Source organism: Scomber japonicus, chromosome 3 (genome assembly GCF_027409825.1).
Source record: "Scomber japonicus isolate fScoJap1 chromosome 3, fScoJap1.pri, whole genome shotgun sequence".
NCBI classification, from domain to species: Eukaryota; Metazoa; Chordata; class Actinopteri; order Scombriformes; family Scombridae; genus Scomber; species Scomber japonicus.
This window is the reverse complement of record NC_070580.1, coordinates 11,989,265-12,004,742: the sequence shown is the minus strand read 5'-3', so window position 1 is coordinate 12,004,742 and position 15,478 is coordinate 11,989,265. Positions and strand designations below refer to the sequence as shown.

General features: G+C 37.1%; 2 protein-coding genes across 2 annotated transcripts; both read right to left on the bottom strand.

Moving 5' to 3' along the window:
- Window positions 1-4,681: 4,681 nt before the first annotated feature.
- On the bottom strand, window positions 4,682-7,223 carry LOC128355827 (blue-sensitive opsin-like). The gene is made up of 5 exons (XM_053316190.1): window positions 6,845-7,223; window positions 5,753-5,921; window positions 5,444-5,609; window positions 5,111-5,350; window positions 4,682-4,786 (listed from the first exon to the last, which is right to left on the bottom strand). Exons 1-5 carry the CDS (start codon window positions 7,221-7,223, stop codon window positions 4,682-4,684), a joined length of 1,059 nt encoding a protein of 352 aa, XP_053172165.1.
- A 4,070-nt stretch (window positions 7,224-11,293) lies between these two features.
- Window positions 11,294-13,028, bottom strand: opn1sw2 (opsin 1 (cone pigments), short-wave-sensitive 2). Its single transcript, XM_053316187.1, has 5 exons — window positions 12,650-13,028; window positions 12,368-12,536; window positions 12,090-12,255; window positions 11,481-11,720; window positions 11,294-11,395 (listed from the first exon to the last, which is right to left on the bottom strand). The coding sequence occupies exons 1-5, from the start codon at window positions 13,026-13,028 to the stop codon at window positions 11,294-11,296; spliced, it is 1,056 nt and encodes a 351-aa protein (XP_053172162.1).
- Between the last annotated feature and the right edge of the window lie 2,450 nt (window positions 13,029-15,478).

The following is a 15,478-nucleotide window of genomic DNA, read 5'->3' as shown; positions in this document are numbered from 1 at the left end:
GGTTGAATTTGCATGGCTGGATTTGAGGGTATTCATTACAAATATTTTGAATCCATCTTAGGAAAAAATGTTACTTAACCAAGCAAAATATCAGAAATATATAATTTTCTTCTCAAAATCTATTTATTATGCAGTCATTGTATAGAAATGATCATTTCATACAAGTATACTTCAAACAAAGTGCTTGTCAGATCACCTAGTAGTGTCAGAAAAGCCCCTTTCTGATGGCAGATTGCTGCTTTCAAAAACTGTAACTTTCTGAAACACAGAATCCCACCATCACACCAATTTTAAAGTGAAGATGTGAAAGTACAAGGTTTCTCTCTGCTCTCAGGCTCGTTTTCATTCCTCACACAACTACTCTATGTGTGTACAACAGAAAGCAATATCACAAATGGTTCATGGTTTGGGTTAAAATCAGCAGCGATTCTAGGATCAGACCTTTAGAGGGGCTCAGCTCCTAATGAGAATGTGACATACAATGCCATGCAAGTGTTCAAAGCTCCTGCTAAATAATTAATTTCAGTGAATAACATTAATTACAACAATACATAGTAGAGTGGTCTACTATAATGTATTATAATAATGGCTCAGAATAAACAGATCAATAAATCAGATTTCTACAGAGAGGACCCTAAGATTAGGGAAAAGACAATATTAATGACAGAACTATCCAAAGTGCATTAGACCTGTTAAAATAAAACCATTTGAACCTGTAGCATAAGTGCTTGTCCCATCTTTAATAAACAGGCTTGCAAAATAATTAAAGTTGTATCAAATAAAAAAATACAATAATAATTTGCTTATTTCAAGGGGTGCTTAGATCAAATTTAGGGGTGCCATAAAACGGGTCTAAAATCACCACTGGTTAAATGATCACTTGAAATCATAGTTATGGACACTCGTGGTTGGAAGTGGGAGGTGAACAGTGGTCTGTAGAAAAATCCACTTTTGGCAACCCACTACCCCTGAATATGGAAATGTGTCTCTTTATATAGACGTCATCTAAACGGCGCCACTTCTCCCGGTCAAACTTACCAGGGTCGTTAGATTCAAATGTAACTATAATGTCATTTTCTTGAGGAATGGCTCAGTAATTCACTTACAGTTCAGTGATATATAATAGTGATCTTATATGTATCTAAGAAATAGTTTAGTATATTGAAATGTAAGCTACACTAGTTTGTACTTGATATTATCTTTATTAAAGCATTGTAGAGTAGCAAGTGTCAGCATGGTGTTAGTGTAGTCTTTGACCTTTAAACAGAACAGAATTGACCCAGTGAAATAAAGGTGAGGATTTTCATGTCTCCAACACACTAAAGCACATTATCCGGACAACTGAGGTTCTTCCTCAAAACAGATTAACACTGAGTAATTACTTCTGGCATGCTCAATCTGTAACACTTTAATCTGTCCGGAATAACAGTTCACTTCAGGAGAACACAGAGGTTAACTAAGATGCTATGGTAAATTGGTAACTGGTAACTCGCACATTTAGTAAGAGCTCCAGGTGGGACAAGGACTTCACATCAAGAAGAGGACTGACCCTGAAACTGAAGAAATGTGTAACGTTTCCTCTACTTCCCAATATTTCCCTATATATCTGTAGCTGTATGCATATTAGTACTTAGCTTTACTGAATTTCCTATTGTTTCATACATCATTGCTGTAAATAGCCTAACTGCTCCTTTTGACAAAAATAATCAAGAGTTTTTTTAAACTTCAGTATGTAAATGTGAATTTAAAGCCCTCTTTATTCTTATTTTTGTGTGATGCTTTAACATTTCAAGGTTAAATCTGGAATTCTGCTAGATCTGAACTATTTGTGTTCGATAAAAGTTTACTATATAAAAGAAATGCACAACAAGGATTGTAATGTAGGGCTGATTACACTCTAGCTCCATCATATTCTTGTCAAGATCATCAGTTTTCTGGAAATTTTGTGTTAAACTATAAAACTGACTGAAAGGAAGACTATATTTTAATGGAATGGGAAGAACGGAGTTATCTCAACAGCTCTTAATACAGTCATAATCCATAGTAAATGACAGAAATTCAGAATGTAAAAATGTGCTCAAGGCAGCCAGCTCTTCTCTTTTTAGATTTTTGTTAGGTAAGTGATTTTGTTTTTTGAATTTGTCAACAATAGTGTTTGTAATATACTTATTACAAATACACTTTTCCCTCTACAACATGTAGGCTATTCCTGTTTCCATTAGGTAATGTAGATCTAGGTGGCTTAAAGCATTCCTCGTGTTCACTTCACATCAGATAATAATGCTATTCTCAGATTTGTGTGTACTTGTGTATTATGTTGTTTAGGTGTGTGTAATGACCAGAATCTTCCTTTTTTTTCTCTCCTTTGCTTCCCACTGCTGCACAGGTCACCACTGGTGGCCAAAAACCCAGAGGCAATTGTGTCAACAGTTCCAAGTATTGATTTGACTGATTAACTTCCATTCAACATGTTATTCAATGTTCACATTAAAGCGACACTCATGTTTCAAAATAAGTGTTACAATATAGCTTTGTGTGCTCATATTTATTGTATGAACTGTATTTATGTCTCTATGCAATGTCATGATGAACATTACCTATACAGGGTTGGTTGCAATACTTGAAAAACATGTTTCTTTGACAGGTTTTAAATAGCTGTGTTTGATTGTTCCTTACTTCCATGGTAAAAGGTAAAAGAAATACCTCTTCCCTTTATTGTGTTACTGATTCACATTAACTTCTGCTCTATGTGTAAGTATGTTTATGACTTGTTTAAGTGATACACTGAGACTGAGAGATGAATTGGTAATCTTGTCCACCTAACCCTCTTTACCTTATTGTGTTAGCATGTGAAGACAAACTGTTTTAAACTGTGAGCCATTTATCATATATGCACATTTTATTTCTTTGTTGCATTTAATTGTCATTGATCAAACTGGTCCTAAATTAAAAAGTTATTCATGCTTGCATTGTATGCAAATATTAAATGTGTGTGTGTATGTGTGTGTTAATGAGTGAACTTGTGAAGCACATCTGAGACTAGTTGTGTGTCTTCATCACACACAGGTAAAAAATAATGAATATATATGAAATTAAATAAAAAAATTGGTTGTAGTTTACAGAATTACTACAATTGAACACCAGTGTTTTCTGGTACCCATATTTTATTTTATTTTATTTTAACAGTTGTGCAGGTACAGTTAAGTACACATGGCAATGGTGTAGCTGTGAAGGAGGCTCATTATGAAGTGTGGCGCCATCTGTAGGCCGAATAATGGACATGGCCACATCTTTTAACCCTTGCATACCTTTCACGGTCATATCTGACCCAATTTTACATTAGAGAACAGTAAACCCTGAACACTTTTTTCCTTTCGACTGAAATATTAAATTAAAAAACACTCATACTAGGACCATTACATAGTGTGATTGTAAATGTTTTTCACCATAAACAAAAAGCATACATATTAAAGACTAAGCTCTCTCTGATCTCTGAAAGTTTCACTGAGGATTAACACACATTTCTCTGTGACCGATGAGGTATTTATGAGTGATTTGTGGTTCAGAAATTTGATATTGAAGCCAATTATGAGGGTGAAAGGTCAGAATATAAATCGTTTGTGTCCATCCTGGCATTTCTTTCAGATTTTAAAGAATAGAAGAACTGCAGGACAATGGAAGCTGTGCCAGATGGTGAAAACAGTAGTTGGACACCACTCTGTGTTTGTCTTTTAATTAACCACCTATTATTTAAAACACATTTCTCAGTGCCAGTACAGAACCAGTCAAATATTTGGATAGTTTGTTTGTTTTACCCTGTGTGCTCTCTGAGTGTTGTGCTCTTGTTGTATACTCTGAAATGCTCGTATTGGTGTATTTTCTCCTAATGGTTTCATGCTGTTGAAACATTTACTTTCAAAATGTATACCCTGAGCTGAAAGAAAATGCTGCAGTTCTAAGGCTCTATTGAGCACTATTTAAAAACTGGAGAGTTTAAATGAAGCAGAAATGTGGCATTGACTTGAGTCTCTTTGTCAAAAGGGTGTGAGGACAATTTTCTTCCAATAACTGCTTTTTAAAAAAGACCCAAAAAAAACGTACCCATCTGTAACTTTGGCAAGCTTACAGTGTGTCACATTGAATGTGAAACATTTTGCTTGTTAATAATATTGAATCTTATGCACTGTATGTACTTTACTTTTCCTAAATATATCCCATTGATCTTAATAGCTCTACTGTCTGATGAACTGATCCCAAAGTGTTGCAGTTTTAACATTGTAAGTAATAATTTCTCAAACTTGTTGCTCACTTATTTATTCTATATTAAACAACAGTTTTTATTTACACACATGAAACCTCATAACAGATGTAGTACATCTTTTGAAAGTAATTCACAGAATGACTCAGAAATTATAAGAATTTGCTGGCAAATATAGTATGGGTTTCACTGACCTCAGTTCATAAATATCAGTCTCAACAGCACATATCCTCAACTCTACATGAACAAACAATATTTTCAGACTGAACACATTTTTATTTTATTGTATTTTATTTTATTTTTTTATACGTTTTTCATTGCACATAACTTTTCATTTGCACATGTAATAATAATATAATTCCATTTGACAAATTATTCTCCATTCAGTTCTATTTACAATGTTCAAGTCAACCGTGGGCTCTCCTATGCAGGTCCAACTTTGGAGACTTCAGTTACTGATTGACTTGTAGATGACTCATCATCACCACCTCCACCCATCCCCAGCAGAGCTTTTATAGCTGAGCGGAACTGAAAGAGAAACAATATGAGCATGTTTGCTGTCCTTTGTGTATGTTATATAAAAGCAGTATACAAAGTGATACATGCTGTAACAACATAACTATGATTGTGATGTCCACAAAATCCAATAAAGAACTTAAAAAGTCTGACGTTTTTAATTAAAGGTGGGTGAAGCCTTTTGTATGTTTTCAGAAGTGACCAACAGAGGGCTCTACTAGCCTGTTCCTTTTTGTTTTCAACTCAAACATTCAGTGTAGCAGAGTGAATGCAAAGCTAACATCATGACAAGAAATAGCTTCTAAATCTGAGAAAATAGTGTGACAATGGACCAACCTGTTTATTGAGGAGGATGTAGATGACAGGGTTGTAGACTGTGGAGGCTTTAGAGAGGCAGGAGGGTATGGTCGCCAGTCTCAGGTCAAAGGGTTGCCCACGGTTGTTGACAACCCAGAGAGCAAAGGAAGCGTAGGGCATCCAGCACACCAAGAAGCCTAGCACCATGACGACCACCATCCTGGTCACCTCCCTCTCTGCTTTCTGGGTGGATTCTGACTCAGCCTGGGCCTTTGCTGCCTGTGGAGGGAGAGAAGATGTCAACAGTCTTTTCTTTTCTTCTTTTTTTAAAAGTTAAACATGAAATAACCTGGGACACATTGCAATGCTTACCGCTTTCAGCATGATAAGCAGCTGTGAGTAGCAGAACACGATGGTAGTGAAAGGGACAGCAAAGCAGAAGCAGAAGAGGAACATCACATAGGACTCATTGTTAAACTTGTTGTTGGTTGTATACCAGTCTGGTCCACAGGAGCACTGCATACCCTCTGGGATATACCTGAAGAGACAGACAACCAATCAGTACATATGTGTACTGTAGGTGTCTGTGCAATTGCTGTGTGCACTGCAATTATTAGATAATCATATCAACAGAAAGAGTTTTCTGGATATGTCTTCATGTGTTTGCTCTATAACACTGACCTACTCCATCCAACCAGAGGAGGAACTGCAGCCATTAAAGCAAAGACCCAAGTCATTGCGCAGCAAGCAATAGCATGGTGAGCCTTGAAAGCAAAGTTTCCCAGTGGCTTGCAGACAACCAACCACCTTTCAAAAGCAACCACAGCAAGAGACCACAGACTCACCATACCTAACAGAAGAGAGAAAATAAATCAAGACTGAGGCTGATTATATTTCCCTCACTAAAATATATATCATTGCACATTTGTAAAAAAAAAAAAAAAAAAAAATTAGGCTAATTTTCAATGAATAAATAACCCTAATCCTAACCCATTAACACAGTTTTACAGTGTTAAGTGACATTAATATTAATTAATATTATGGAATAAAACCCTGATACAGGTATTTATCTATACAAATGAGACTTTTATCACTGGTGACATCGATAATAGAAGATCTAATGCAGGATGACCATCAGGTTTGGTTTTAGACAAGTTTGGACAGTAATACACACCTAAGGATTTTAGAATAGAGTGTTTATAAATAGTTGAAAGGTGTGACATGCAATAGGCAGAGTCTGCTCAACTTTAAAACTGATCAATAAAATCTCAAATTTAGTTCTGAAGCCAACAAGAAAAACCAACAGTGCAGATCTTAGCTAAACCAAAAAAGCTATAAGCTATAAGATATGATAAGATATAAAACCACAATAGAATTTATTTAATAATTATAAAAGCTAAAATAACATGATTTTGTTAGAGAATTTAGAATAAAATTATAACAATGAGGTTAGGGGAATAAGTACTGAAAACATCCTGCTTTATAATAAAAGTTATTATGCCCTAACAAGACACACTTGTCTTGTTAGGGCAAAGTCAGAGAGAGAGAAAGTCAGAGTGCAAGTATTTCCTTTTATTTTAATACACATGGCAATAAAGTTGAACTTGATCTTGAATGCAGTCTTAATGCAACACATCATAGTAAATATAAGTATAAAACGTGTGTGTAAAAATGTTTGCCTCCATGATAACATACAGTACATTACTGCCTCTATGGTAGTACTGCATTCTCTTTTTACTTAGTAAAATATATATTACTCCTGATGCTTCTTACCACCAACAGTTGCTGTAAATCCTTCAATCTTGCATCCCAGTGGTCCAAGAATCATGTATCTGAAGGCAAAGCAGTAGAAGCAGGTGAAGGAGCCCACAGTAGAGACGAGGAGGTTTGCCACAGCCAAGTTCACCAGGATGTAGTTGAGGTGAGATCGGAGTTTCTTATTCTGAGCTGTACAAGCAATAGTGACGGTATTGATGAATGTGCCAGCTACAAAAAGAAAGAACATTAATGCTGACATGGCATAAAAGATCCCTGTGCTCCCTAGGTGATCCTGGGGAACCAGGAACGGGCTGAGAGCTGTGATGTTGTTGGTTTCCAAAGGGATGGGGATCCAGAAGTCTTCTGGCAATTCCACAGGACGATTTCCCCTCATTCTTGTGTATGGGTATGTGTATCAACTAAATAAAAAAGAAACTTCAAAAAGATATTAAAAAATCACTCTACTTAGAAAAATAATTTGCAATTTTGCGGTTTCTACTGTCTTCTAATGGAGGTTGGTCTGTCTGATGTGGAGCTAAAGCTGCATTTATAGGAACTTTGAATATTACTTAGGCTCAACTTAATTGGCTCAGGAAAGGGATTTAAAGCTTTGGTTTACACACACATGTACATGTGTATGTGCACAGACATCATGCACTCTTAGAGGATTCACCACCATTGAGCTAGTAAAGATATTAGTATCTAAACATCAGAGCAAGGATGATCTTATTTGCCAAGTTAAGAGCCCTCTGTTTGTGCATCACATAATCTGATTCTCAGTGATGTTCAGGTCAGTTGTTGACAGTTAGATTTTACTCTCAGTAATCTGGGTTATATTTGTTCATCTCAAATTTTATGTTGGTCTCTTGGCACAATGCCAACATTTTCAAAGAGCTACCTTGTTTGCTTTAGAGATATCTGGGGCCTGTACCATGACGCAATTTCATCACATATCTTTTTTGTCAGGTGGTTATCAACCAGCTCAGTCAACATTTTCTTATCATGCTTCAAGCGTGTCATGTGGAAAAGTCAGGGTTTTTAACAAGCAACATCAGAACTATGAATAAAGTAGCCTACATATGATATAGAATTAAACTGATTCCACGTACCTATTGAAAAGCTCTGGTTTGGGACAGAAAAAAGTCATATTCAGGTAAGTGAAACATTGATGACAGCTTTTAATCATACAACAGAATAAGAAGATGTAGAAACAATAAATAGCCAAAAAGTATATGACTTAACTATAGAGTGAGGTTTTTTTTCACTATTTTGTTGGATGATGAAGAAACCATTCTGAATATGTCAAGACTTAAAGTAATGCTAGACCAGTAAATGACTTATGAGGTCTATCAGACCCAAATGTTGCATTCATAATCATGGGAGTCTATCAATAGCTTTCATTTTTATTTTGAACTGAATGAAATAAACTTTGCACCATTAAGTTGCAGCTAAAATCATCATTATGTCTTTTGTGTCATAGACAACCTCCCTTTGTTAGAAGCTCTCTTTTAAATCCAGAGTGGACTGGAAAAATAATATGCTTCAACTGACCTATGAAAATCCATATTGCTCTTTTTTATTTGTCACTTTATTGTAACTTGGAACTTTTGTCCATGTCAGGATCCTGTAGGAATGATTACACTTCTTTTCCAGTAGAATTGAGCCCTAGGGGCCTGTACTACAAATTTGGCAGTTGGGGTTATTGAGGTAACTTCAGGTTTAGCTCTGGGTTTTCATTCATATGATGGTTGTTCACTTCTTACTAGGGTACATCACATGGAAACTTATGCTGAACAGCTAACCTGCTCCGGCAGCAGGTTGACTTCAAAGGCTCACATCGCAACCTGTCAACCACTGACCAATCAAATCACTGGAGGTCACAAATACAACCCTGATTACTGAGAACCAAATGCATCCAAATGACCTCCTGAACATCACTGAGGACCAGATTAAGTGGTGCGCAAAGACAGGGCTCTTAACTTGGTCAATCAGTTCACCCCTACACATCAGTTGTCTATGTCAAACTAGTTGACTTAGCTGGTTGCCAGTTAATAAGATTTTCTGGGAATGTTGAACTTGCATCGGAGTACAGAACCCTGGTCCATTAGACTCCTCTAATAGATCAGGGGTCTGTAAATGGATTTCGTAAACACAGAGTGCTTTACTGTAAAATGTATTTGTAAGTTTATTGTTGCTTAAGTTGGATATTTGGATTCACTGTGCAGACTTTGATACTAGAAGATTGCTTTGACATGAATCTTCTAAATGTAGAAGGTTTTTTTTGTGCTCACTGTTGTAGATTTTAAATATGCAGCCCATAAATCAGTGGAGAAAGTACACTGGAGTCCAAGATGTTCTATGCTGAAAAGGTTTATTTAAACTTGACCAATGAGAATGAAAGAATAATCAGTACATGATGATAGTCTTATAGTAAGCCACACAGATAATGCCATAAGTGAACCATGCCCAAATATGGCCATATCCAACATATCTACAGCTTATAGAATTTAGTCTATTGGTCTACAAATTAGTACAATGGGCCTCATTCACAAACAGTGTGTATGCACAAATCTGTGCTTAAACTGTAATCAATATGTTCTTACCTAAATTTATTCGCAGAATGCAAACAAATTTAGAACTTCCTCAGACCATTAGTAAGCACAAATGTTGGCAGAGTGGCAGTGCTCTACACCTTAATGCAGCATCTTTATTGATGCTAACTTAAAATGCCTGATTACAAAATGTATACTGAATAAAATAATTCACTTTTCCTTGTGGGTTTATCATGGGTTAACATACACACACATTAAATCATGCACTTATCTATTTGCAAGGACATCCGATAACTGTTCCGGTGTTTCATTAATGTTTTCTATTGCTCATCCCTTGAACAAATTCCTTAATGATAACTGTCCAATAATTGCTGCCAGTCTCCCATCCTGGGCTGTCAGATCTGGTGTTCCTTGTCCTCCTCCTGTTTCCTTTTTTTTTTTTTTGGTGTGCACATAAGTCTAACAAACAGAATAGAGATATTGAATAACATAGTAGGAATAACGAAAATGGAGAAAGAAAGAATAACAATAAATTAATTAATTAATTAATTAATTAAAAACATGAGCAATTTGTTTTAAGTTATAAGTATAGTGACATCCTGAAACAATGAAAAGAGGTAATAGAACACAAAGAAGGAGGGAGGTCATTCCAATCTGATGGGGCATTATATTGGAATGACCTTTTACCAACCTCTTTTGAGAATCTAGGAACAAAGAAAAAAGGGAAGTTCATATGAGTGGGTATGGCGAATTGTATGGTATCATAAATTCTTTTAAATAATTGAAATTGACAAATATATACATTTGAAAAGAAAATGAAACCAATGAGATTGCCTTCTTGATTTGGGTTGTAACCAGTTCAATGAATCAAACATGAGACAATGATGTGTTCTAAAAGGACATCTCAAAACAAATCTACATAAGGAATTAAATAATATAGTCAGAGATTTAAGATGAGTGTCTGAAGTGTTTTGATAAACAATATCAACATAGTCAACAAGTGGTAGTATCAGTTGTGTGATTAACCTTTATCTGACATGAAATGTGAAACAGTTGATTGAACGATGGCAACCTCTTGCTTGTGTCTGCAACATCACTGACCTCTGCCGCTAACTAACTGTATGATTTTCTCTATGGCGGTGGAGCACATAGGGCTCTCTCTGCTCCCCTTCAACCTGCCTTTGTTTAGCCTCCTCTCCCAGACATTTGGCATTGGGTTTAAGTGTCCTGGTAGAAGCCACTGACAAATATTTCACCAGTGACGGGACTGGCTTCCTTCCAGAGAGTGCAGGGCTACACAGACAGGCTGTGCCAGTGTGCTGACCCCTGGAAGAAGCCCTCGCAGCCATCTTGATTCGATACTTGGCTGGCTGGGCAGCAAGCAGGGACCAACAGCCTCCACTAGTAGGATAGGGACATACTGGAATATCACGGCTATGTGTTTTGTGTCGAAGCTCTGTTAGAAGCTCTGTTTTAAATCCAGAGTGGACTTTTTTTAAAGTCTGGAAAAATAATATGCTTCAACTGACCTATGAAAATCCATATTGCTCTTTTTTACTTGCCACTTAATTGTAACTCAGGACTTTTGTCCATGTCAGGATCCTGTAGGATAATACGTGGCTCACAATACAATACCAATATAGGAAACTGAGTAAAATAAGTACAAACCAGTGAATGTCTTCTTTTCCAGTATTGAGAACATAGAGATACCATTTACATTTTCTTTTTAATTTTTAACATTGCAGAATGATTTTTCATGATGTCTTGATTTAGTTGCAAATTGATTTTAATTGCAACATTGCATATATGCTTATTGATATTGACATTTTGTTATTGACATATTGACATTTATAGTTATTTACAATCGATGACTAGGTAGCGACAGAGAAATAAAGAAGTGTTGATACACAGTCTAAGCAGGCCCAACTTTGGAGACTTCGGTCACTGATGATGATGTTGACGATTCCTCCTCACCTCCACCCATCCCCAGCATTGCCAACATGCAGGAACGGAACTGAAAGAGAGAAAATGATCATATAAATAGTTTAAATTTACATTGATACTACAGTAAATACTTCTGTCTGTAACAATGAACCAACCTGTTTATTGAGGAGGATGTAGATGACAGGGTTGTAGACTGTGGAGGCTTTAGAGAGGCAGGAGGGTATGGTCGCCAGTCTCAGGTCAAAGGGTTGCCCACGGTTGTTGACAACCCAGAGAGCAAAGGAAGCGTAGGGCATCCAGCACACCAAGAAGCCCATCACCATGACGACCACCATCCTGGTCACCTCCCTCTCTGCTTTCTGGGTGGATTCTGACTCAGCCTGGGCCTTCGCTGCCTGTGGAGGGACAGAGGAGATGTGTGTCATGATGAGCAGGATGTATTCATTTTTACTAAGCCATTGGACATTGATTGTAGTGATTGCAGGTTTACAGAGCAATGCTTGCTTGTAAGGGTCCGCTCTATATTGATGGCACAGCATGATAAACATACACATCGACTCTTTAAATCAATTAAAACAGGTTTCACAGTACAGTGTTAAATCAGTTTGTATGATAGATTTGTCATGATGCACTGATTGTATCTGTGGTATGCATTCAAGTAGAAATCTAGTTCAATCTAAAGAGAACACAAGCAAACTTTTCTTTGACCGTTTTAAGCATATTTAAACTTTCTATGTCCTATTTTGTGATTTTTTTCCCCTCACCATTTTCAGTGTAATGAGCAGCTGGGCATAGCAGAAGACAATGGTGGCAAAGGGAACTGAAAAGCAAAAGCCGAAGAGGAACATCACATAGCTTTCATTGTTGTATTTGTTGTTTGTGGTGTACCAATCTGGACCACAGGAGCACTGCAGGCCTTCTGGGATGTACCTGGGGAGAAGGACAATCCTTAATAGTGCAAATTTAGTCATTTAGTCCATACAAAAATGAATTGCTTTGCAGGGGGAGAAATGTAAATTGAGGGTTGGTGTATAGTACTGACCTGCTCCACCCAACCAGTGGGGGAACTGAGGCAATCAGTGCAAAGACCCAGGTGACTGCACAGCAAGCAATAGCATGGTCAGGCTTGAAAACAAAGTTTCCCAGTGGCTTGCAGATGACCAGCCACCTTTCAAAAGCAACCACAGCAAGAGACCACAGGCTCACCATACCTGGAATGACACAAACAGGCATTTTAAACTTTTAGTCAAATCATTCCATATTTTAGAGCCATGCTGTATTCATGAAAGTGTGCATTGTTCCTTAGTTACACGTTACATCTTACCACCAAGTGTGGCCAAAAAGCCTTCAATTTTGCATCCTGTTGGTCCGAAGATGAAATATTTCACTGAAAAGGAGCAGAAAGCAGTAAAGGAGCCCACACCGGATACAAGAAGGTTTGCCATGGCCAGGTTCACCAGGATGTAGTTGAGATGGGACCGAAGTTTCTTGTATTGCATTGTGCATGCAATGGTGAGGACATTGATGCCAGTGCCAACCACAAATACAAAAAGCATGAATGCTGCCATGGCATAGAAGACTGCCGTGCTCCCCAAGTGGTCCTGAGGAACCAGGAAGGGGCTGAGTGCTGTGATGTTGTTGGTGTCCAGAGCAACAGGTATCCAGAAGTCTTCTGGCAGTTCCGTGCCACGATTTCCCCTCATTTTGCTCTGTTTATATTATTACTGATCAAAAACTATCACACCTGAGAAGTGATTTCCTTGCGTATGTTGCTACTCAACCTACGTATCCCATATACCATATAATGAAAATAAACAATACAAGTTTGAAGAACCAGACTTGAATGCAGCAATGTCAGTGTCCTTAATGTCTTCATCAAGGAGACTTACTTTTATAGAGGGCCTCACAACAGCACTTATCCCCATTAACAAGTTAATTGATTTTATAATTAATTGATTTACATGCATTAATTTAATTAATTTAGATTTATTTTCTACTTCTGTCTGTGTTGCCCAAGAGATTACAGCACGGATGGTTGAAAATGTTTGGCATGCAACTCTGATGTTACAGCTTGTTGGGGTCACAATCTGCCACTCTGGCAGCAACTGCAACTCTTAGGAAACAGCTGTAACTTTTATAATATGAGGTGTGGTAATTGAAAACTACAGAAAGCATTTGAGAAATATATGGTGTTATTTGTGTTTTCGCCCACATTTCAAGATTTGGAACTTTGTAGGAACATAGCCTGCTGAGATTTTGCTCAAGGGACACACAAACACACACACAATCATAAGTCACATGCAAAAATGTGTATACCGTGCATCTGCGTAGATACGTGTGAACAATTGGTCTTGACATCCAGACTAATGATTAAACAGGTTAATCCCAATTCCTAAGAGAGCAGCAGGTCTTTGTCTACTAATCTGGTTTCCAATAACATTAAATCTGATAATCTTGGCCTTGTAATCCACTCTGCGGGTTTACCACAGTCTTTGTGTCGCCTTTCTGGCATGTTGCCTCCTTCCTTGGGCACTTAAGATTTTGAGATTACTGTGTAATAGAAAGGGGCAAAAACAATGCCTTGAAGGACATTATACATCAGTCTGTGTGAGGAAGTTGATCATGATATTATTGAGCTCTATCACAGGGCAGAGAATGAATTTGAAATGAATACATTTTAAAAAATGTTGATGCATAGGAACATGAAGATCAACATACAGTATAAAGCAGCAATCTTAAAATGGCATTGCTGAGCACTTTCATCTGAACTTTTGTTTTGCTATTTAATATTATAATGTGCGGTTGAGGTGGGACTGGAGTTTCTTGCAACTGAAGTGTTTTGATGGCAGTACCCATAGTACATCTAAAGAACATGTATATAGGTTCCTTAGGTTGCTACGTAGATGGTCCTGGGGTATCAGGAAGCTGCTGACAGACGTGATGTTGTCTGTTTCCAGAGCGATGGAGATCCAGAAATCCTCCAGAAGCTCTGTACGACAGTCCATTACAGAAGACTGTGAGTAAATGTATAAGATGGGCTGACTGGACATTTCATTAATTAAATGATTAAATCATTAATTGCTTGATTTATTCAGCAAAAACACAGGAAGCAATGCCATATGCATAACTAACATAAGTAGTTCAATGTGTGGGATATAAAACTGACTGAAGCCAATATGACATTTCAGGATATTATCCTGCTCTCATCTTATTTCTGAGATGCTATGTCTGGTCAAAAAGAATGAAACGCAGTACACACACACACACACACACACACACACACACACACACACACACACACACACACACACACACACACACTGATATAAACAAATACGCACACTAAACTAAACTTTAAAGTTGCATTCATCTTTCAGTGCCTATCAATGGGATCTAATCTACAAAGAAAGAACATTGTTTTGAAGTCAGCTAATCCAGTCATCAGTACTAGTACTGCTAATCACATTCAGTCTGCCCTTTGGTAACCTGCTTACTGATAGTATAAGGATGGATGAGCTCTACCTTCATTATCGTATCAAGATCAAGAAAGGATTACCCCACGGTGTGCATTGATCTCAACATAAAGTAGAGCATATCTGTTTTTCAACATCAGAATGATATTGTTGTGTTTCAGGAGAACAGACAGAGTGCCAAATGTATCCATGAAGGTTTGGTGCATATATTCTGTTTGCTTAAGGAAGTGAAGCCAATATGTAACCATAAAACATTAGTGTAAATTCAAGTTTTAAAGGATGTGAAGGGTTCAACAGAGGCTATAATGTGCAGCTTTTGTTGAAATAGTTTTTAAATATATGAATTAAACTTCATAATCAGTTTGGTGCTGTTGCTTGAGGTGCTGTTGAATTATATTCCCAATCTTGAGTATAGATCTCAGCTCAAAACTGTTTACATCAATGAGAGGAAAAACACAGTATACAAGTACAATTTACCTGTTTCACAGATTGTAAAACAGGTTCAACAGAAACTGAACTCTACTCTGTAACATTCATGAAGGATTTATCGTTTGGTTATGGTAGACTACTATTTTGAGCCAGTTGTACCTAATAAACTGGCAACTCAGTGTAATACTATAATTAGTATTATATAGTAAACAACAGGTTTTTTCACTCTAACTAGGGAATGGCTAATAATA